The 25002-nt window shown below is 40.5% G+C and overlaps 2 protein-coding genes across 2 annotated transcripts in view; both read right to left on the bottom strand.

Moving 5' to 3' along the window:
- rnf19b (ring finger protein 19B) overlaps positions 1-9450 on the bottom strand; it is a 177886-nt gene extending 168436 nt beyond the window's left edge. The window contains exon 1 of the mRNA XM_043717448.1: positions 9309-9450. The gene's annotated coding sequence lies outside the window, so the exon portion shown is untranslated. The remainder of the gene's footprint in view (positions 1-9308) is intronic.
- Positions 9451-20578: 11128 nt separating this feature from the next.
- Positions 20579-25002, bottom strand: part of ak2 (adenylate kinase 2) — a 22383-nt gene continuing 17959 nt past the window's right edge. Inside the window, exon 7 of the mRNA XM_043717452.1 lies at positions 20579-21347. Coding sequence (XP_043573387.1) covers positions 21340-21347 — 8 coding nt within the window. The 3' untranslated portion in view covers positions 20579-21339. The remainder of the gene's footprint in view (positions 21348-25002) is intronic.

The raw sequence follows: 25002 nt of genomic DNA, 5'->3' as shown, positions 1-25002 counted from the left end.
GGTATGGTTTAGCCCCCACTCAATCACTACCATTAAGACAAGGGATCAACCCTGGTTCAATGAAGAGTGCAGGAGGGTATGCCAGAAGCAGCACTGGGCACACCAAGAAACGAGGTGTCAACCTGGTGAAGCTACCAATTAGAACTACTTGCATGCCAAACAGTGTAAGCCACAATGATCTGGATGGAATTCTGGCCAAGTTTGTCGATGATACGAAGTTAGGTGGACAGGCAGGTAGTTCTGAGGAGGTGGGGAGGCTACAGAAAGATTTAGACAGTTTAGGAGAATGGTCTAAAAAATGGCTGATGAAATTCAATGTTAGCAAATGCGAGGTCTTTGCACTTTGGAAAAAAGAACAAAGGCATGGACTATTTTATAAACAGTGAGAAAATTCATAAAGCCAAAGTACAAAGGGATCTGGGAATGCTAGTACTGGATTGTCTAAAGGTTGACTCGCAAGTTGAGTCCACGGTTAAGAAAGTAAATGTAATGTTGTCATTTATTTCAAGAGGGTTGGAATGTAAAAGCAGTGAGGTGCTACTAAGACTTTATAAAACTCTGGCTAGGCCCCATTTAGAATACTGTGCCCACTTATGGGCCCCACACCTCAAGAAGGACATACTGGCACTGGAGCACATCCAGCAGAGATTCACATGGATGATCCCTGGAATGGTAGGCCTAACATACGATTAACGGCTGAAGATCCTGGGATTGTATTTGTTAGATTTAAGAAAGTTGAGGGGAGATCTAATAGAAACCTAAAAGATAATGCATGGCTTAGAAAGGGTGGATGCCGGGAAATTGTTTCCGTCAGGCTGGGATACTAGGACTTGTGGGCACAGCCTTAGAATTAGAGAGGGTCAATTTAGAACAGAAATGAGGAAACATTTCTTCAGACAGAGTGGTGGGCCGTGGAAGCCACGGAGCACAGTGGAGGCCAGGATGTTAATTGTCTTCAAGGCAGAGATTGATAAATTCTAATCTCAAAGAATTAAGGGATACGGGGAAAGTGCGGGTAAGTGGCGTTGAAATGCCCATTAGCCATGATTGAATGGAAGAGTGGACTCGATGGGCAGAATGGCCCTACTTCCACTCCTATTTCTTATGGTCTTTTGGTCTTAAGTGCTAGTTAGAGCTAAGCCATCCCACAATCAGATCTAAGCTCTGCAGACCTGCCACATCCAGTTGTGAATGGTGGGGGATAATTAAACAATGGAGGAGGAGGTTCCACAAATATCTCCATGCTCAATGATAGAGGGGTCCAGCACATCAGCACAAAAGATAAGGTTGAAGCATTTGCATCAATCTTCAGCAGGAAGTGCCAAGTGTATCATCCATCTCAGAGTCCTCCAATGGTCCACAGCATTACAGATACTGGTCTTTTAACCACTCCATATTTATAAAATCATGATGGGCATGGATAGCATAAATAGATAAAAGGCTTCTGCCTAGGGTGCGAGAGTCCAGAACTAGAGGACATAGGTTTAGGGTGGGAGGGGAAAGATTTAAAAGGGACCTCTAAGAGGCAATGTTTTCACGCAGAGGGTGGTACGTGTATGGAATGAGCTGCCAGAGGAAGTGCTGGAGGCTAGTACAATTACAACATTTAAAAGGCATTTGGATGGGTATATGAAACACTGTTGATGACAACTTCCATCACTTTACTGATGGTCAAGAGTCGACTGATGGAGTAGTAATTAGCCAGGTTGGATTTGTCCTGCTTTTTATGTATAGGACATATATAGGTCACTGGTAATCCCAAGGATGGTGATAGTGCGAGATTCAGTGATAGCAATGCTATTGAATGTCAAAGGATTGCAGTTAGATAATCTCTTATTGGAGATTATCATTGCATGGCATTTGTGTAGTGTGAATATTACTTCCTATTTGCCAGCCCAAGCCTGGGTATTTTTCCAGATTATGTTCCATTTGAACATGGACTGCTTCAGTGTCTAAGGAGTCATGAACATTGCTGAACAGTCATTGACAAACATCCCCACTTCTGACCTTTTGATGGAAGGTTATTGATGAAACAGCTGTAAATAGTTGGGCCTAGGACACCACCCTGAGGAACTCCTGCAAAGATGTCCAGGAGCTGAGATGACTGACCTCGAACAACCGCAATTATCTTCCTATCTGTCAGGTCTGACTCCAACCACCGGAGTGTTTGCCCCCGATACCCATTGATTCCAGTTTTGCTAGGGCTCCTTCACTTAGTTAAACACAGCCTTGATGTCTAGGGCTATCAAATCTCACGTCACCTCTGAAATTCAGCTTTTTTATCCATGATTGAGCCAAGGCTATAATGAGATCTGGAGCTGAATGACCCTGGTGGAACCCAAACCGGGTGTCACTAAGCAGGTTATTGCTGAGCAGTGACCAGAAACTCAACTGGACTCACCACATAAACACAGTGCTACAACAGCAGGTCAGAGGTTATGAATACTGCGGTGAGTAACATACCTCCTGACTCCCCAAAGCCTGCCCGTCATCCCCAGGCATAAGTCAGGAGTGTGATGGAATACTCTCCACTTGCCTGGATGAGTGCAGCTCCAACAACACTAAAGAAGCTTGACAGCATCCAAGACAAAGCAGCCCACTTGAATGGCACCATATCCACAAACATCCACTCCATCCACCATCATGCCCAGTAGCAGCAGTGTGTACTATCTATAAAATGCACTGCAGGAAATTATCAAAGGTCCTTAGACAACACCTTCCAAACCCATGACTACTTCCATCTGGAAGGACAATGCCAGCAGTAACATGGGAACACCACCTCCAGGTTCCCGTCCAAGTCACTCATCATCCTCACTTGGAAATATATCATGATTCCTTCACTGTCACTGGGTCAAAATCCTGGAATTCCCTCCCTAAGGGCATTGTGGGGGCTACCTACATTACATGAACTGCAGTGGTTCAAGAAGGCAGCTCATCACCACCTTCTTGAAGGCGTCTAGGGACAGTCAATAAATGCTGGTCAGTCAGCAATGCCCACATCCCAAGAGCGAATTAAAAGAAAAATATTCCTTTTTATCTAGATCACTAAAAAATGCAGGTTCTGGAAACTCTGCATCAGTTATACAAAATCCTGGTGGTGCCACACCTAGTGTGCTATAAGTATTTGGCTTTGGAGGTCATGAATTAAGATTCAGCAGAATAATATCTGACTCCAAATGTTAAATTACAAAAAGGGAGTACAGCTATTCTTTGTTTAGCTGACCTAATAAATTTCCTTTAAAAAGTGCGCTAAATGAAAATGTGTTGAACAAAAATCATTTTCCCATAAAAATGTGATGATGCTGGATTAAGTTCCTAACCTGTAAATCTAACATTGCAAATCTGTAGGCTACATAAATATTTATGACATCACTTTGTATTTAGCTCCTGTATCCAATTCAACACTTCATATCTGTGATTCATGCCAGTCACCCACTTCTCTCCCTTCTGCTTGCAACCCATTTGCTCCCTTGCTCATTTCCTCAGTTCTGCTGCCTAACTCTTGAGCTCCCCTCTAAGGATTTTGTTATTGGAGGTGGTCATTGCCTGGCAGTTGTATAGCACAAATGTGTTTTCGAACCTTGCCAATGTTAGATGATCGATGTGTGTTGAGTCAGTTCCAATTTTACTTCAACTGGGGGAGTCATCTCACCCTGATCAAAGCCACTTGAAGACTATACAGTATTTTATAAAAGAAAATGTGCAAATTATCCCCATCAACAGCTATTCACCTCCTTAGCCAGACTGACATCCACTCCTTAGTCTGTCTGACTGTTCTCTCTCTAGGCTTTAAGCCCACCTATTGTTTATTCCTTACTCCCAGCCCCCACTCCATCTTCTGCATAAAAAACATTCTCCAAGGTACCATCAGTTCTGAGGAAGGTTACTAGTCATGAAACATTAATTCTGAATTCTCTCCCCAGAAGCTGCCAGACATGCTGAGTTTTCCCATCAATTTCTATTTTTGTTTCTAATTTCCAGTATCCACAGTTCTTTGGCGTTTTTCAAAATAAAATAGGGATGTTTCGAGACAAAGACAAAGACAATCTTTGGTAGATTTACTAAGAGTCCTATTAAAAATGGTAAAACTAAGACAAAACCAGGTGATGCTGCAACAAAACTTTCGTGAGCTTACAGAAGGTGCTGAGCTAAAAAGTGTTCTCTTCCGCCATTCAGCTAAAGGAAGCTCCTGAGTGTCACCTAGTGGCTAATACTGAAGTCTGATAACATGAGTCAGCGTTTGGTACATGATTCAGGGTTTAAAAACAACAGAAAGACAAGAAGCAGGTGATTAAAAATGAATGCAATACAAATACTGAGCATAGTAGACACAGGGCAGGGACCCATGTTCAATTCCACCCTCAGACAACTGTATAAGTGCAGTCTGCACATTCTCCCACTGTCTGTGTGGATTTCCCTGGGTGCTCCGGATACCTCCCACAGTCCAAAGATGTGCAGGTTAAGCGAAATGACCATGTTAAGTTGTCCATGGTGTCCAAGGAAGTGCATGCCAGGTGGATTAGCCATGGGAAATGCAGACTTACAGGAATGGAGCAGGTCTGGGTGGAATGCTGTTTGGGGAATTGGTGTAAACTCGATGAGCTGAATGCCCTGCTTCCACACTGTACGGATTCTAGAGCTGTATTGTTTTGTGTTAATATTTATGGCTAATGTATCAACTCTATATAATGCAAAACTGCAGTCAAACTGAATTTCAAGATTGAACTAGTTACTGTGATTGCCAAATGCTTTTATTTCTGAAGTTGAAACATCTCATACAGATTAATGAACAGCAAGACCACAGCTAAAGGGCATTCACACCTTCAAAGGATTTGACTATTATACATTAGAATACTGCAGTTTGAGCATGTAAAATAGTTTCCCAAATCATGGGATCCTGTGTGAATATTCCCATTAAAACTTCATGTACACCAGCAAATGGAGTTTGCTTTAAAGTTCACTATTGCTATAGCCAAAAAGTAGACCAAAACCATTCATGATTTTAACAATACATAGAGCCAAATTTTGTTAGTGTGCCATTAGATAGACTTAAAATTGCAGCCTGGGGATATAAAAAACATTGCTCCAAGTTATTGGAATTGAGAGCTGGTAAGAGCACAGCGATAGCTCTATCAAGGCATTTAGAACCTTGGCAAATAATGGGACAAACTGGGTGACTACAATGGGATTTAAGGATTTAGAAATAAACAGAGGAAATGAATTTGGGATAATGAGTGGATTCAATGTCCGATCAGGTACAGAAAGGAGACTAGAGGAAATGAATGGGATCAAAAGCCTGGACTAAGAAACAAAAGTAAATCATAAAATAAAGTAAGAGTTTAAAAATCTTAAGTTCAGCAAGCTCACGTGAACATCACAGCCTTCATCTTTTCCTCCGACTTACACACTGGTCTGACTTTGAAATGAGTCTCTGTCCATTTGGTGTCACTGGGTTCAAACCTTAGACTTCCCCAATAAAGTCTACCTTCATCACATGGGCTGCAATACTTCAAATGGAGAGCCAACTGGCACCTTGTCAAGGGCAATTAGAGATAGCCAGTAAATGATATTCTTGCCAGTTGTTGGCAGATAGGATCAGGGTAAGCCCTAAGGCTTTCTATAGGTATTTAAGGAATAAAAGAATGACGAGAGTAAGATTAGGGCCAATCGAGGATAGTAGTGGGAAGTTATGCGTGGAGTCAGAGGAGATAGGGGAAACACTAAATGAATATTTTTCTATGGTATTCACTCTAGAAAACGACAATGTTGTCGAGGAAAATATTGAGATACAGGCTATTAGACTAGGTGGGATTGAGGTTCACAATGAAGAGGTATTAGAAATCCTGCAGAGTGTGAAAATAGATAATTCCCTTGGGCCAGATGGGATTTATCCTAGGATCCTCTGGGAAGCCAGGGAGGAGATTGCCGAGCCTTAGGCATTGATCTTTAAATCGTCATGGTCTACAGGAATAGTGCCAGAAGACTGGAGGGTAGCAAATGTGGTTCCCCTGTTCAAGAAGGGGAGTAGAGCCAACCCTGGTAATTATAGACCAGTGAGCCTTACTTCAGTTGTTGGTGAAGTATTGGAAAAGGTTATAAGAGATAGGATTTATAATCATCTCGAAAAGAATAATTTGATTAGGGATAGTCAGCACGCTGTTGTGAAGGGGAGGTCGTGCCTCACAAACCTTATTGAGTTCTTTGAGAAGGTGACCAAACAGGTAGATGAGAGTAAACCAGTTGATGTGGTGTATATGGATTTCAGCAAGGAGTTCGATAAGATTCCCCACAGTAGGCTATTGTACAAAATGTGGAGGAATGGGATTGTGGGAGATGTAGCAGTTTGGATCAGTAATTGGCTTGCTCAAAGAAGACAGAGGGTGGTGGTTGATGGGAAATGTTCATCCTGGAGTCCAGTTACTAGTGGTGTAACGCAAGGGTCAGTGTTGGGTCCACTGCTGTTTTTATAAACTACCTGGATGAGGGCGTAGAAGGGTGGGTTAGTAAATTTGCAAATGACACTAAGATTGGTGGAGTTGTGATAGTGACGAAGGATGTTGTAGGTTACAGAGAGACATAGATAAGCCGCAGAGCTGGGCTGAGAGGTGGCAAATGGAGTTTAATGCGGACAAGTGTGAGGTGTTTCACTTTGGTCGGAGTAACCGGAATGCAAAGTACTGGGCTAATGGTAAGATTCTTCGTAGTGTAGATGAGCAGAGAGATCTCACTGTCCAGGTACACAGATCCTTGAAAGTTGCCACCCAGGTTGACAAGGTTGTTAAGAAGGCATACAGTGTTTTAGCTTTTATTAATAGAGGGATCAAGTTCCGGAACCACGAGGTTATGCTGCCGCTGTACAAAACTCTGGTGTGGCCGCACTTGGAGTATTGTGTACAGTTCTGGGTTCTGGTCACCGCATTATAAGAAGGATGTGGAAGCTTTGGAAAGGGTGCAGGGGAGATTTACTCGAATGTTGCCTGGTATGGCGGGAAGGTCTTACGAGGAAAGGCTACTTGAGGCTGTTTTCGTTGGAAAGAAGGTTGAGAGGTGACTTAAAAGAGACATATAAGATAATCAGAGAGTTAGATAGGATGGACAGGGAGAGCCTTTTTCCAAGTATGGTGACGGCTAGTACGAGGAGGCATAGCTTTAAATTGAGGGGTGATAGACATAGGACAGATGTCAGAGATAGTTTCTTTACTCAGAGAGAGTAGTAAGGGTATGGAATGCTTTGCCTGCAACGGTAGTAGATTTGCCAACTTTAAGTGATCATTGACAAGCATATGGACGTAGATGGAATAGCGTAGGTTAGATGGGCTTCAGATTGGTATGACAGGTTGGCGCAACTTCGAGGGCCGATGGCCTGTACTGCACTGTAATGTTCTATGTTCTATAGAGGTTTATAAACTCATGAGGGGCATGGATAAGGTAAATAGACAAGGTCTTTTCCCTGGGGTGGGAGAGTCCAGAACTAAAGGGCATACGTTTAGGGTCAGAGAGGAAAGATATAAAAGAGACCTAAGGGGCAATGTTTTCACGCAGAGGATAGTGCGTATGTGGAATGGGCTACCAAAGGAAGTGGTGGAGGCTGGTACAATTGCAACATTTAAAAAGCATCTGGGTGGGTATATGAAAAGGAAGGATTTGGATGAATATGGGCCGGGTGCTGGTAGGTGGGACTAGATTAGGGCGAGATATCTGGTTGGCATGAATGAGTTGGACCGAAGGGTCTGTTTCTGTGCTGTACATCTCTATGACTCTTTGTCTCCCATAAACACAGTGTTGAAGTAAGTGGAAGTCAATGTGGCACACAGCATAGGCAAACCCCAGCCTGCTCTGTACTAGATTATCCTGGGAGAAAGTGAGGACTGCAGGTGCTGGAGATCAGAGCTGAAAAATGTGTTGCTGGAAAAGCACAGCAGGTCAGGCAGCATCCAAGGAGCAAGAGAATCGACATTTCAGGCTCCTTGGATGCTGCCTGACCTGCTGTGTTTTTCCAGCAACACATTTTTCAAACTAGATTATCCTGTAATTGTAAAGGTAGGGAAATTGCAATAAGCACCAGCACTCATAAACAATTGCAGGGTGGGAAAAGTGGAACATCAAGCAGGATGTTTTGCACAAGCTTCCCGTGGACATGGAACGAAGGAGTTAAAATCGAGCTTGCTGAGTGACCTCCCACACTTCCCATTAGACACACTAGAGCCAGCATCAGCAAGGAACCAGGAAGCTACCAACATCATGTGAGAGTTCAACCACCACAAAGCAATGGTGTAAACTGTGGTAAAAAAAAAGTTTTTGAATGTAAATTATTAAAGTTTAGGATAGGTGGGGCATAATTTTCTCTAATGGTCTGAAGTTTTCCTCACATATCGGTGTAAAAGTCAAATCCTTGTTGGGTTTTCTCAAATGCTTTCATCTCCACAGAAAAGTTCCAGTTTTTATATAGTCTACAGCACACGTTTGTAAACGCTCACCTCATCATTTGCGGGAAGGAATTGATCATGTTTTGTTAAATTCAATTGAATGGTGCAAACGTGCATTCTCCTGGAGTCGCGTTACATAGCACCAGATCAAGGCTTCCAGCCATTGGTGCATTCTAAATTAAAATGTCCCGCATATGAGGCAATTACTGTAATCACCATGACAACCACTTTGCTGGTCAACATCACGTTCAATTATACGTCTTGGTATGTCACTATTCTTTAAGAAACAGCAGGAAAGAGTTTATGTCAATCATTAATTGACCCCCCCCCACAAAATTGTCTTTGTCGACAAAATTATGCCATCTCATAACGATATAATTCCTATTTTCAAAGCTGGTAGCAAAGATGAACTACAGGTCCGAGAACCCAAAAATAATATTTATTTCAGAAACTGACCTTCACCTGCAACAGAAATTGAAGCAATTTAGCAGAAACTGAACCGTGGGAATAGGTAAACCATGTACAAGGTACTGAGCAAACACAACCTACAAATACAAGCAGCCTTTCTTTTTGCAAATCGTGATGATGTCAATATCAGATCCATTTCCTATTGCATTAATTATAACTCATTTTCAGATTCACATCTGTCTCAATGTTTCAGCAAACTGGCAAAATCTCTGGAAAATGTCTAACCTTGTTCCTCTCTAGGATTGCATTGCATTGGAATAGATAGAGATTTTCAAGAACGATGCATTTCAAGGGAAGGGTGCTACGGGGAGAAACTGCAGCGTTTTGAACACCTCTAGCAATTGCTGACATGCATTAATTTATTGCATGGGTTCAAAATACAGTTGTGCATTCAAATACAGAATCTTCTCTTACCCTGTCTGGGCCAGTCTTGCAGCACAGTGGCGGGTCGCGATGTTTTATTTAGCCCTGGCTTTTCCTTGCTTTTCTTCCTCTATTGTGGCTTACCCTGGATTGAGATCTTCCTTTCCATTTATCGTTAGCCATTGAGAAGCTGCGGATGCGCAAACTGCTCGAGACGTCACAAAGAAAGCTCCTTTCTGTTGTGACGCCAGTGGAATTCCTCTGCATTAATCTGGAAATAAATCACTTTCTAAACCAGACAGGGTGAACATTTAGATTTATTTTGACTTCCAATTTATCGATTGGAAAAGCTCCCGTAACGCATCAGATTGAGCTGCCTTATGCTTAAATACTGAATGAGGCGGATGGGAATCACACCCTTGTAGCCCAGTTGGGAATGATCATTTTATTAGCATCCCTGCAAATTGAATGCCATCTTTGTATTCACTCTTCACACCGTTTTATCTCTTCCTGTTGTTCAAGGATTCCATGGTAGGGTTTTCTCCTACTGCCCATTGCCTGCTAAGGCACTGGGGCTGACCCAGGTCCAGTGAATTAAAGTGCAGTTTCTCAGAACCAAAGTCGAGACACTGGAATGTGGTAAAATGAGATTCATGCACTAATGAGGTACCTACAGTAAGAAAAAGGGCACCTATCCAGAGTGAGCATGTGACAAGAGAGGTCTTAGACACTGCACTACAGCAGAGCCAATCTTTTCAGGAACAAAATACACACTTCAATGCGACAAACAATTGCACTACACACCCACTTTTTCAGCTCAATTTCTTGCTCATAAACATCACATTTATTGCATTTACTCTGGTTACAGTCTTACTAGAGCGGTTTGCAACATAATGCATACAAGTTAAAGAAGGAATCGAATACATTAAAGTTTCAAATCCGCTGGAAGAAACAGACTGTCTTCGATTGCGAGCACACATTTTTAAGATCTGCTCAATTCAACTATCTTTAACTATTCATTGGCTGCATGGTGTCTGAGTGGTTAGCACTGCTGATTCACAGTGCTAGGGACCTGGATTCAATTCCAGCATCGGGTCTATGTGGAGTTTGCGGATTTCTTCCGGGTGTTCCAGTTTCCTCTCACAGTCACAAAGATATGCAGGTTAGGTGAATTGGCTATGCTAAATTGCCCATAGTGTTAGGTGACATTAGTCAGAGGAAAATGTGTCTGGGTGGGTTACTCTTTGGAGGGTTGGTATGGTCTTGTTGGGCCAAATGGCCTGTTTCCACACTGTAGGAAATCTAATCTAAATTTGTCTACACGCAGTTCAGGAGTCCAAATTTTGAGGATGACATTTCACATTTGTAACAATATTTTTAAGTTACAATTTTTATTAAATAATTGAACTGATATGCAATTGAAGTTCAATGGATCAGAGCAAAATGCAAAGTACAGTAAATTGTGATTTACTGGGTCAGTGGTATAACCTGGGCTTGCCTACAAATCTCGCTCCACTGACAAGAGCTCTTTTTCTGTTGTTCCTGACAACTGTATTATCAGAGAAAAGAATTTTGTTGATCTGTTTTGCGGCATCAAATCTTAACGTCACACCTATGATTATTTTTACATGCAGGGGTAATTAAGGTTTCAATCTTCGATGACCTGGGGTGTGCTGCGCTTTTCCAGCAACACACTTTCAGCGCTAATTAAGGTTTCAGCAAAGGTATAGAGCTTCTTTGATTTTGCTACAAGTTCAGCCACCAGTTAACTAGCCTCTTGAGCTTTAATTGATAACTGCACACTCCATCAGACATTGGGCCTGCTCCATGCTTTGTCCTTTCAAGTGTTTGGAAGTACTGAATGTCTTTATTCACAAGAGATGGATTTCTGTATGCAAATGGAATTTTAATTTACAAGGTACTATCGCAGCTCTTTCCAACTTCAGTCTGAAGATGAAAAATTCAGGTAAGGGGAAAAAAAATCCCTTTTCCACAAAAATCCAGAAACCAGACAGTTCTTAATTTCTGAATAGTTCTGGCTTTTTTTTTGCGGGAAGGGTTCAGATTTTTCATTAACAACTGAATTAGTGAAGGTACTCACTCTTTTGACAACAAACTTATCCATTTCTTCTTAGACTAGTGGTATCAAAATAAATTTTGGAAAAAAATGTGGATATGGTCAATTTAGCTACCTATGCTAACATTAGCTCGTTTTGTCTTATTCCAGTATAACAGGTAAAAACTATCACATTATTTGAATTTTGCCTTTTGGTCATCTAGTTTAGAATGCTCACGTACTGGAAATTAAAAAAAACTGCATTTTTATTTTGATAATTAATTTTCACCAGTTTTATGAGTTGTAATTTTGGTGAGGCCTTTTTTGGAATACTGTGTCCAGTTCTAGTTGTCCAGTTATAGGAAGGATATTATCAAGCTGGTGAGGGTTCAGAAGAGATTTACCAGAATGTTGCCAGGCATGGAAGACTTGAGGTATAAAGAAAGGCTGGATAGGCTGGGACTTTTTTTCACTGGAGCCTAGGTGGTTGAGAGTGGTCTGATAGAAGTTTGTAAAATAATGAGACGAATAGATAAATTTAATAGTAGTTGTCTTTTCCCTAGGATGGGGGATTTCAAGATTTGGGGGCACATTTTTAAGATGAGAGGAGAGAGATTTTAAATAGGCATAAGAGACACATTTTTTCACAGACACCACCCACGCCCTCCACCTCCTCCAAGACTTCCGTTTCCCCGGCCCCCAACGCCTCATCTTCACCATGGATATCCAATCCCTCTACACCTCCATCCGCCATGACCAGGGCCTCCAAGCCCTCCGTTTTTTCCTCTCCAGACGTCCCCAACAGTACCCCTCCACCGACACTCTCATTCGCTTGGCCGAACTGGTCCTCACCCTTAACAAATTCTCCTTTGAATCCTCCCACTTCCTCCAGACCAAAGGGGTAGCACACGTATGGGCCCCAGCTATGCCTGTCTCTTGGTTGGCTACGTAGAGCAGTTGATCTTCCGTAATTACACCGGCACCACTCCCCACCTCTTCCTCCGCTACATTGATGACTGCATTGGCGCCACCTCGTGCTCCCGCGAGGAGGTTGAGCAACTCATCAACTTCACCAACACATTCCACCCCGACCTTAAATTTACCTGGACCATCTCCGACACCTGGCTCCCCTTCCTGGACCTCTCCATCTCCATCAGTGACGACCGACTTGACACTGACATCTTCTACAAACCCACCAACTCCCACAGCTACCTGGATTACACCCCTTCCCACCCTACCTCTTGCAAAAATGCCATCCCGTATTCCCAATTCCTCCGCCGTATCTGCTCCCAGGAGGAGCGGTTCCACCATAAAACACACCAGATGGCCTCCTTCTTTAAAGACCGCAATTTCCCTTCCCACGTGGTCAAAGATGCCCTACAGGAGTGTTGTAGTGAAGTTTATTATACACACTGTAACACAGGAGTATTGTAGTGAAGTTTATTATACACACTGTAAGACGGGAGTGTTATAATGAAGTTTATTATTCACACTGTAACACAGGAGTGTTGTAGTGAAGTTTATTATACACAGTGCAACACATGAGTCTTATGGAGACTGGGCGCCTCCTAGCAGAGCGCTTTAGGGAACATCTCCGAGACACCCGCACCAATCAACCAAATCGCCCCGTGGCTCAACATTTCAACTCCCCCTCCCACTCTGCCGAGGATATGGAGGTGCTGGGCCTCCTCCACCGCTGCTCCCTCACCACCAGATGCCTGGAGGAAGAACGCCTCATCTTCCGCCTCGGAACACTTCAACCCCAGGGCATCAATGTGGATTTTAACAGTTTCCTCATTTCCCCTTCCCCCACCTCATCCTCGCTTCTAACCTCCAGCAACTCGATCCCTGACCTGTCCGGACTTGTCCGACCTGCCCCGCTCCTTTTCCACCTATCCACTCCACCCTCTCCTCCCTGACCTATCACCTTCATCTCCTTCCCCACTGACCTATTGTACTCTATGCCACTCTCTCCCCACCCCCACCCTCCTCTAGCTTATCTCTCCACGCTTCAGGCTCTCTGCCTTTATTCCTGATGAAGGGCTTTTGCCCGAAACGTCAATTTTGCCTGTCCTCGGATGCTGCCTGAATTGCTGTGCTCTTCCAGCACCACAGATCCAGAATCTGGTTTCCAGCATCTGCAGTCATTGTTTTTACCACATTTTTTCACAGAGGCTGGTCGCATGTGGAATGAACTTCCTGAGAAAGTGGTGAATGTGGATGCAATTACAATGTTTAAAAGATATTTGGATAAGTACATGAATAGGAAAGGTTTAGAGGGATATGGGCCAGAAGCAGGCAGGTGGGACTAGTTTAATTTGGCATTATGTTTGGCATGGACTTGTTGGACTGAAGGGTCTGTTTCCGTGCTGTATGACTTTATGAAACAATGTTTGTTTTACATTGTTTTTCATTACCTTTGTACAAAATTTCACAGCACACTTGGATAGTTCTCATGGCACACAAGTTGAAAACCACTGGTCCAGAGAGCTCTATTCGATAACCGACTGTGTATAAATGTAAATAAAGAATCACGCAGTTTATAACAAGTTGAAGAGCTTTACTTAGAGATAAGAAGCAAACAGTGTCAGGGTCAGTGCATGTGCAGATACCCAAAGCCCAGAGACATTGCAGACTTGTCTCTCAAAGTCCAGGTTGTAATATTGGCTTAAGCATAACATAAAGCACATTAGTCTGCTGAATGTCTTGTTTGATGTCAACCAGCTCAGATTGCACATTCAGTACAGTCAATGTCCCTTATTGTCTGGTAGAATCGTACTGTTATAGCATTAGCTTCAGCAAAGCGATATAACTTCCAATCCTCTCAGGATGTGAACTTCTCCAAGTTTTCAAAACCCAGGCTAATCAGTTAAACATTTACTGTCCCACGGTGTGTTATAGTGATGATTGGCTCAAGTATTACAGAATTTGATAAATGATTGACTCAATCTATATTTTGTCATGAGTTAATGAAACAAAACAAACTCACCTCCTCCCCATCATTTTCAACAACATAAAAACCTTATTACTTTTCCACTTCTCTTCAGTTCTGAAGACACATGTCGGACACAACCTAAAATTTGTTTCTCTCTCCACGGACGTGGCTGGGTTTCTTCACAACTTTCTGTTTTTTATTTTAGTTCTCCAGCATCTGTAGTCGTAATCATATATAGCATAGAAACCGATTCTTCAGTCATCCATATCTATGTTGACCAACAAATGCCAAACTATACTAATCCCATTTACTTGCACTTGGTCCATAGCCTTTTATGCCCTGGCATTCATTTGAGTATTCCTTAAATGTTATGAGAATTTCTGTTCCACCACCCTCTCAGGCAGCACATTCCATATATCTACCACCCTCTGGGTGAGAAAGATTTTTCTCAGATCTCCGCTAAACCAATAGTGCTCACCTTAAACTTATGCCCTCTGGTCTTTGGCACATCTGCCATGGGGAAGAGATTCTCATGATCTGCTCTATCTATACCTCTCATAATGCTGTATAGATTCCCAGTCAATCTTCTCTGCAAACAAACCCAGCCTTTCCAGTCCCTCCTTGTGACTGAGACTTTTTATCCGAGGCAACATCTGGTGAATCTTCTCTGCACCCTCTCCAGTGCAATCATGTCCCTATTAGTGTGGCTGGCCAGAGCATCACACTGTATTCTATCTGTGGTCTAAGCAATCTTTTACAAAGTTGTAACAAGCCTTCCTTGATCCTACATTCTAGAATTATAGAATCAGCGTGGCAGCAGGCCATTTGGCCCATTGAGTCCACACCAACCCTCTAAAGAACATCCTACCCGGACCATCCTTCCACCATCATCCTTTGCTTCTTATTTGCACGACAGTTTTGAATACAGTTTTTCAATTTGCCCTGGATTCCATGAGTTCTTACATTTTGGACCAGCCTTCCACGTGGAGCCTTGTCAAAGGCCTTACTGAAGTCCAGCAAAACACATCAACATATTCAGTCACCTTTTCAAAAAACTCAATTAATCAGGCAGAATCACCCTCTAACAAATCTGTGCTGAATATCCCTCATCAATCCCTGTCTTCCCAAATTTTGATTAATCCTGCCGTTCAGGACTTTTCCCAATAATTTCCTGACCAAAGACATCAGACTAACTGGTCTTAATTATCTAACCTATCCCTTCTGCCATTTTTGAACCAAGGAACCACATTAGCTGTCGTCCAGACATCTGGCACTTCACCTGAGGTCAGTGAAGTACCCTCACACCTCAACCTCCCACCCAACTTTGTGTCATCTGAAAATTTGGGAGTTATTATATTTAGTTCATTCATCTGAACCATTAATATATATAGTGAATAACTGGGGTCCAAGCACTGATCCCTGCAGTACCCCACTGATCATTGGCTAACACTCAGAAAATGACACATTTATTGCTAGTCTGTTTCCTGTCTGCCATGTCAGTACACAACCCCCAATGCTGTACGCTTTAATTTTACATGCTAATTTCTTACATGGGTCCTTCTGAAAGTCCAAGTTAACCACATCTACTAGATTCCCCCTTATCAACTCTACTAGCTATATCCTCAAAACATTCCAATAGATTTGTCAAGCATGATTTCCCTTTCGTAAATCCATGTTGACTGTGTCTGATCCTGTCAGTTTTCCAATGCTTTCTTATTAATTTTTTTAATAAGTGACCCTAGCATTTTCTATATTATCGATGTCAGGCTAACTGGTCTATAACTTTCTGTTTTCTCTCTACCTCCTTTCTAAAATAGTGAGGCAAAAACTAATGAGCCTGCAATCCATAAGTCTTGAAAGATGACCACCAAATGCATCCACTAATTTCTGGACCACTTCCTGAATTACTCTGGCATGCAGATTATCAGGAGTGATGATTTGTTTGTCTTTATCCTCTTGATTTTCCCACCATTTCCCTACTAAAACAGATTTCCTTTTGTTTTTCTCTCTCACTAGACCACATATCATCCCAAAAATGTGTTGGAGACTATGTGTTCTTTGTGAAATCAGAACCAAAATATGTAGGTAATTTGTCTACCTTCTCTTTGGTTCCCATTATAACTTCTCCTGTTTCAGTTGTAAGGAACCTATATTTGTCTTCCCTCATCTTTTGCTCTTCACATACTTCCTTTAGATCTTCTGCTATTTTAAACCCTTGGTACCTGTCATCAGCTTCCCTTTTTCTCTTTATTCAATCCTACACATTCTTTGACGTCAGTAGTTCATTGGATTTGTTGGGCCTACCCAGTATTTTTATTGGAACATGTTGATACAGTACTCTTCTTATTTTCTTCGTAAATGCATCCCAGATCTGACACAGATTTGCCCAAAAATATCTGCTCCTAGTCCGCTCTGGTCAAATGATATCTGATTGTATTAAAATTAGCCATTCTCCAGTTTAAAACTCTGATTTTAGGCCCATCATTGTCCTTTTCCATAACAATCTTGAAACTAACAATTAGGATCGCCATCTGCAAAATGCTCTCCCATTGATACTTCAGCCACTTGCACGGCCTCATTGCCTAAAATTAGGTCTAGAACCACCGACTCTCTTGTAGGGTCTTCTCCATGCTATCTTAAAATGCTGTCTTGGATACTCCTAAACCTTTCACACTATGACCACATTTAAAATGTTTGTTTTAGAATGCTGTGAATTGTCTTAGCTGCTGTGGAGCAATTGGTCTTTGCTGTCAGAATAAGTTTTCAGAGCAGATTGTTGAATGTGGATTTGTCCTATGCCTCATTGGTGAAACTGAGTCTCTTCATAAAAACCTACATGATTGAACCATTACATGTGGTGGAGGTATTGAAGTCCAAGTTCCTTCACTTGTTTTAACTGTATCCTTTGTGCTAGCTCTCAAATTTTGTGTTACTCACTCCCTGTTGTCACTCCCCACCTTACCCATCCCTCTCAGCCCAAGCCTAACTGCACCAATGGCTCTGATCTAACATCAGTGGAACTAAAGAGTCAGGGATGACAAGCAGGAGAAGTGGCAGGGAATGGGACTAGTAATGAGCATCAATGGGATGGGGGTACAGGTGGGATAAGCTTGGATGCAGGAGTGGGTGTTTAATGGCACCATAGAGACACTCTTTCAGATTTAAAGAACCACATTTTTGGCAGACTCCATAACTACTAAGATCATAACCAATAAATTTGTGCAAAAAAGTAAATAAGAACAGGGCAAACAGCCCAAGTCTACACTCTAATAGGAGCTGAAAGGACAATCAGTGGAGCGTCCATCTCAGCATTCATCGCTATCGGAACTAAAGTCTAGGCCTTTGTGTCATCAACATAGGAAAGTAAGGTTTAATGCTTGTTCCTTGTTATTTGTCTGTTCTGAGTTTTAAAAAGCATCATCTAACAACTATAAATACTCTATCCGTGGTCATCACATTGAATGAAGGATGCAAAATTGAGTGAAATCAACAACTTTGCAAGCAGAACAGACAATTCCTTCTGCAAATCATGCGTCATTTGATTCTTGTGGTACACTGAGTTCTTGGGGAAGAACAAGGTTTGGAGAGAAAATGAAATCTCTTCTCGGAGTTGAAATGAGTCAGCAAAAACCAACATTAAAGCAGATTAGGTATGCTTTATGGAAAATACTTGTTCAATGTCCTTCTGTTAATACACTTTAACAATTGATTTAACCTGTTCTAAAGCACTAAATCACATACAATGCTTTCAGGTGCTGTCAGCAAGAGCTTTTTCCCCTTTCAATAGGAACAATATGGCCATTTGTTCTACTAAATTTATGACAAAAGTGCTGGATTGGAAGTTTGAACCATTCTTATTCCTCAAAGCAAACCAAGCTGCTAAGTTATCACACCATTCATTACTTACTAATCTCAATTTTTGCCTGTCTTAATATTCCTACATAGGATTGTGAACACATGATGAAATATAAATGGTCGAGCTGATAAGAGACGTACAACTCGAAGAAATCAAGGAGCTAAAGAGTCAAAATGCATTTGCAATAGAAAATAAGAATTTTATGTTCTTTACTCCCTGACAGCCTTTTTTCTATTGTTACTTTTTCTTTCTTGCAGCATTTAACTTAGTGTTTTTTTATTTTACTTGTTCACTTATCTTAAACCAAGCAGCACAATGGCAATGGATCGAGTCTGCATAGATGTCTCTAGCCACCAATGCCTTATGTTGGTTGCCAGAAAAGCAATCTTAATTGCATTTAATTGGAAAATGAAGGTTAGGTGCACTGTATAAGTCATCATAAAAGATCGCATTAGTCAATACTTGGCTTATCATTGGTATTTCCCATTAACTATCACAATTGTTGAAGATCGAAGACCTTAGGTTATAGTTAAAATCAAAAACACCCTTACAGCTGTCCTTCAAAATATCAGTTTAGGTGCAACTTGCATCTATTTTACAAATACGTTGCAATTTTTAAAAAAGATACTACTAAGAACAATGGGCTGAATTTCATATTTTAACTAAATGTCAATTTTGTTGGGTTTCACGTCGGGTTTCGTTCTATGAGGCACGGTGAGATTTCTTGCACTATCATCCCAAACATGCTTCATTAGTTGCTGGAAAAGCACAGCAAGTCAGGCTGCATCCAACGAGCAGAGAAGTAACGTTTCAGGCCTGAGCCCTTCATCAGGAATGATGAATTTGAAGTTGAAATGGGGCATAGGCGAATGGTATGGAAGAAACTGACTTTGTTGAAAAAGAACCTTTAGGTCCATCAGGTTTTTTGTTTACAGCGGTCAGCAATTGCTCATACATTCAGCCCTTCCTGATGAAGGGCTCCAGCCCAAAATGTCAATTCTCCTGCTCCTCAGATGCTGCCTGGCCTGCTGTGCTTTTCTAGCAACACTCTCAGCTCTGATCTCCAGCATCTGCAGACCTCACTTTCATTAGTTACCAACCCCTATTTCAATTCTGTAACTGAGTGCTGCATCTGTATCTATGTATCCTGTAACTAAGATGGCACCAAAACGGTAACATTACAAAGTTTTCACTGCATTTAAAAGTACGTGACAATAAAGGCTATTCTAAATCTAATATATGCTCACTATTGACTATCATGTTCATGCAAGTCTCTTTGTACCTGCCTGGCCACATAGGTGAATCCCCAAACATCAAAAACCCTTCAAGTAGTCCTCATTAATCCCATAAGCATAGCACCTCCAAGTCCCCACCCAACCCACCTATCTAATCTGCATTTGCCAACCTTTCTCCCCAGCCCTAGGCATGCATGCCAGGTCCTGTAGTTCAATGTCCCACCCTGTAATAGTTGAAGCTTCAGATAATACCAGAGGAGTCATGCCCACAGCAGCTGCTTGCAACATAAACTAGCACTTCTACACTGAATGTATAAGCAATTGCTGACTACTGTACAAAACAAACTGTAGGACCTAAAGGTTCTTTTTCAACCATAGTCAGTTTCTTCCACACCATTCGCCTGCGCCCCATTTTAATGTCAAAATTTTGAAAGTATTTAATTTTCAAGTGTTTTAAATAAAATTAATGTGTGAAGATGTTTCTTATTTAGGGTAATTCAAGGCTTCTAAAAGTTGAAACCCTCAACAATTAATTTTGCTCTTTAATCACATAAAAATGTTACAATCATGCAACAAGCATTAATACTTGAACCCAATGTTGCTTTAACCTGCCATTAAATCTCCAATCGCATCTGTAGAAACTCAGTTTGTTTTGAAGTTGATATACACATACTGCAGCTATATGGACCACCACGGAAGGTTACAACAGAAATGAAAACCTCATGATTCTCAGTCATGTTCCAAGTTAGACAGTAGTCAAACAATACTTATATAAACAGGAGTTCCAGAGAACAGTCATATTGGAATTAATTGTTTCTCTGTCAAAAGCCACCAGACATCTCCAGCATCAGCAGTTTGCTTTTAATAACTGAATTAAAAGTCAATACAGACTGGGGTTATTCAAAAATCTGCATGGAGTGTCCAAGCATCAAACTGCCCAGGACGTTTTAATGAACGCATCCTTGACATTAGTTTGGAGACATGGAGGAAATACAGTCGAGAATCAGCTACTTAGACATCTGTAGTATAACTTGACACATCTGCTATACCTCATGTTACATGGGGGACAAGTGTTAACATGATTCTTCAGTCAGGCTAAAGGATCATTAACCAGGTGGCTTGATAATTAATTTAGGTCAACCTTTTCTTTAACACTTGTAACTATAAAGTACAATGGTTAATATTTTAGTGGACACATATCATTAATCAATTTAATAAAAGATTCAACAGAAAAGCTTATGCTGAGTCACACTAGTATTTATTGAATTCTAGATTTCATACTGAAAAGGACTGAAATGTCCAATCTCTTTCGGCACACATTTTAAAACTATGCTCGCAGTTAAACTGCCTTTGCACTCAATATTTCATCATGACTGATCAATTCTGAATTATGCATTTCAAAAATAGTCATCTCCAAGTTAGTAAAAATATATTTATAAAATGAAAATAACAGTGATGAATTATCCTTTTTATTGACATGAATATTAAAATTGAGCTGTAATCAGCTGGACCAAACTCTAGTAATACCAGAGTCAATGCAACTATTTTAACTTTATTGTTCAATCATAACTAATATTCTTTTTGAAAAGCATTTGATACTAGTAACAGTCATGCCCTTCATTACACAGTGACCCCAAAAAGTGTAATACTGTGTGCACTTTTATCAGAGCAAGGAAAAAAAAAGTGGGCAGTAATTAGCTCAGGATTTTTACACAAAATTAGATTTCGCACTACCCCCACAAATACTTCCTTTTCCTATTATATGATCAATAAAATAAAATGGTTTAAAAGTTTGATTGCTGAAAAGCCCTCATAAATCCCAATAATAATAAACCAGAATTTTAAAATGGAATTGCACTTTCATAACCCACCAACATCCCCTCCTACATTCTGTAACCTACCACCACCATCCCCTTCAACATTATATAAACTTGACATAATAAACCTTGATTGTTGGCACATTGGTGGCTGGGAAAAGTGTGTCTCGGGCATCATAATTTTCAGATGGCTGAAATGAGACAAAAAAGGGTTAAGTAAATTTTAATTTAAACAAATCGGTGACACAATTTTAGGTCCTTGACCATCAGCTGAGATGCATCAGATAGCTCACAATCAGATAACCATATGAAACGGTTGACAAACCATTACAGTAATATCGAAGTCAACATATACACCATACTTTTTATCTGTGTTTTTACATACCATTTGTGTGTACTATTACATGTTCACTCATGTATATGCAAATATTTTTTACTGACGGCATATAGTTTGCATTGATATTACTTTCACACCAGTTTTAGCCCCTTTATTTCAGTCAACTAAATTCTTAACTATAAAAGCCAGAGATTTTTGTTTTTGAAAAGCAACCTCCCCAGTCTAACAGGCTCTGCTTTCAGGACAAAAACATTATTTTTTGTCTCGAAGAAACAGACATCACCACAACATCCTCCACAAGGTGGTTTATTTTTAAAATTAATTCACATGCACAATTCAGACATTTCTATTCACTTTGTAAATGGACAAATACGGTTTATATTAAACTGAGAAGTTTTCCTATAATTGTCTTTTGAAACCAGGCCATACTGAAATTATTGAACAAAGGCATAATGGGTAATCATTTTGGGAGGGGGGAAATGGAAGAAAATGCCAAGATGTAGTTATATAATCAACTGCAATAGCTTCTATTATCATTACACTAGTTCAAAGAAATCTGCTGTACCTGTCACTGCTTTCCGAGACTTTTATAATTATGTCCTTTGTCTGCATCCATTTGTCTTTTTCTTCACTGCTTCTGATCTTTCCAATTCATTCGCTGCATTTATTTAATATTATTCCTGTATAAAACTAACAGCTGTATACGTATAAACTTGAACAATGATTGAGTATTTTTATTAAAACATTAACTTTACTCACTTCTCGTTATCATTTTTCTTAGTTACTGTTGTTAGCCTTAATTTAAATTTTGAAGGGTTTTTTTTTAAAGTATGGCCTTTTGAAATGAATCCCACCTTACAACAATGATACACTTGAAAAGTAGTTTGTTGCATCAAGATTCTGAAAGACATTATATATCTGCAATATACAATTTGTCTTTTCAATTTCTCTTTCAGATTGGACCAGGCTTGGATCACCTTTCTACTAAGATACATCACAACCCTCTTTTTCAGCATCTCTGAGTAGTAATGTTGGCAAAACCATTCCTAACACGATGCAAAACAGAAAAATAAATGTTGCGTTTGACAACAAGACTAAAAACCTTTCTCAGTGACTGAAATATTCGTTTTTGAAGCCTCGAACATAGAATGATTTTTGCATCCATAGAAACAATTATCAGTGTCCTTTTGCAAATCTGAAAACCTGCACTCTCCATCAGTGTCAAAATGGAATTTGAACAAGTGAACACAAAGTTTTGAAGTGCCCAAGGAAGAAATAGGGAAATAATCTGAAAGTGGCAGAAAAATACACTTTTAATTGCTTTTCTTAGTTGGAAATAGGCCAAAATTAAAAAGATCTGTTTGTCTGGACCAATTAAATGGTAAACTAAAATGTTAGCATTGAAATAAGCACCAGAGTACTAATACAGAAAAATCCAAAAACTATGGAAGTAAAATAAATCCAAAAAATTAAAATAGAAAATAAATGATTAAAGATTCATCAAAAGGAAGAACAGAATGAAATAGAATGAGAGCACCAGGGTTAAAGATTAAAATACATAGGTCGTCCAGAAAAAGGGAGATATTTCAGCATACAGAGAAATGAATAACATTGATGTCGATCAGAAACCTAGCGCTATATGTGTGAAAGGACAGAAGTGTGATAAATAAGACCAAGAAGTGGAGTTGTCTCAGGTTTTGCAATTGTCCAACAGGTTTGAAGTTCTGGTAGCTTGTAAATACACCATGGTTCCATGGTACAAGAAGCCATTCAAGTAAGGGCTATTAGGACTGTGGTGTCGTATGGGGCATGTTAGGAAGATCATTCTCCACAGCTGACAGCAGGAGTCTAGGTTGTATTGCCTGCCGGTGACAGGGATTGGGTCATCAGTTCTGAACTGGAGAAGAACTTACACCGTTAAAGGGAAGATCCAGTTGCTCTGGGCCATGGGATATCACCAGCATAAACAGGACTAGGCAAGAGGTCCTGCTTAGGGATTACAAACAGTTAGGGGATAAAGTAGAAAGTTGAGTCTTAAGCCACAAGTAAAATAATGTAGACTAATTCACATTAGAGAAATGAATGCATACCTCAAAGACTAGCATGGGACAAATGGGTTTCAACTTATGGGGCACTGGATAAAGAGGAAGCTGTCATTTCGGGCTAGACTTCACCAAAATCGTGCTGAGGCCAGTGTTCTGGTAAGTCAAAGAACTGGGCAGTAGTGAGGACTTTGAAATAAATACTGATGGGAAGGGACCGTGAAACAGGAAATTTGATAGATCAAAAGGAAACAATGAAGTAAGAGAATAGGGTAGTGAATTAGATAATGATAACCAAAGTGTGACAGTAACAGTACAGCCCTCGATGTTGGGCTGGCCTTCTAACCTAATTACCCTTCTTTGTACTATCTTCCAAGTGCCTATCCAAGAGTTGCTTAAATGTTCCTAATGTATCTGACTCTACTGCCATTACTGGCAGTGCATTCCACGCACTCACCACTCCGTGTAAAGAACCTACCGCTGAAATCGTCTCTAAACCTTCCTTAAAATTATGCCCCTTATGAGAGGCTAAAAATACAAAATTAATAGTGCACTAGCAGAAAAATCAGAGGTTATGGTAAAGAGTCAGAATGAAAGGCTCTGTATCTGTGTGTGTGGATTTGTAAAATGAATAAATTGCTATTAGATAAAAATAAACTACAGAAGTCTTAAGTAGGGGGCCATTCAGTATATCATGCTTGCCCCGGATCTTTAAATGAGCATTACTACCTATTGCCAAGCTCCTGCTTTCTCCTCCCTGATACATTTGCACATTATTTATAACCAAATTGTACAGTGCCCTTTTGAATGCCTTAACTGAACTCACCTCTATCACATTTTCAGGCAGTGCATTCTATATCTTAACTACTTGCTGAGTGAAAAAGATTTTTCTCATAACACCCTTGCTTCTTTTGAAAATTACTTTAAATCTATGTTCTTTTGTTCTTTCTTCTTTTACAAGCAGGAACAATTTCTTCCCACCTACTCTGTCCACCCCAGTCATGATTTTGAAAGCCTCTGGAAATTGCCTCCTAATGTTCTTCTCTGTAAGAGTAGTCCCAACATCTTCAATCTACCCTCATAACTAAAGTTTCTATATATTATCCAATAGCCATTACTGAGATAACAGTGGCAGGGTGACCAAAACTGGGACCTGAATATTGAAGTACATTTAACATTTCCAAAAGATTACATTCCATTTTAAGAGAAGTGTAGGTCTATGACAAGTGCTTTAAACCTGAATAAAAATGTGGTAAGGAGATAAAAGCAGAACCAGCAAAAGAGAAGTTGGAAACTAAATGAAAAGGTAGGACAATAAAAATGCAGTGAAAAATGTTTAAGGAGATATGGAAAGGAGTCATGAGAAGAATGCATTCTCCATGGCTGATTGTAGAGTCACAGAGATGTACAACATGGAAACAGACCCTTTGGTCTAACCCGTCCATGCCGACCAATATCCCAACCCAA

The sequence above is a fragment of the Chiloscyllium plagiosum genome, chromosome 27 (assembly GCF_004010195.1).
Source record: "Chiloscyllium plagiosum isolate BGI_BamShark_2017 chromosome 27, ASM401019v2, whole genome shotgun sequence".
NCBI lineage: Eukaryota > Metazoa > Chordata > Chondrichthyes > Orectolobiformes > Hemiscylliidae > Chiloscyllium > Chiloscyllium plagiosum.
Note: the sequence above shows the minus strand (reverse complement) of the source record. Positions and strands in the feature narration are given on the sequence as shown.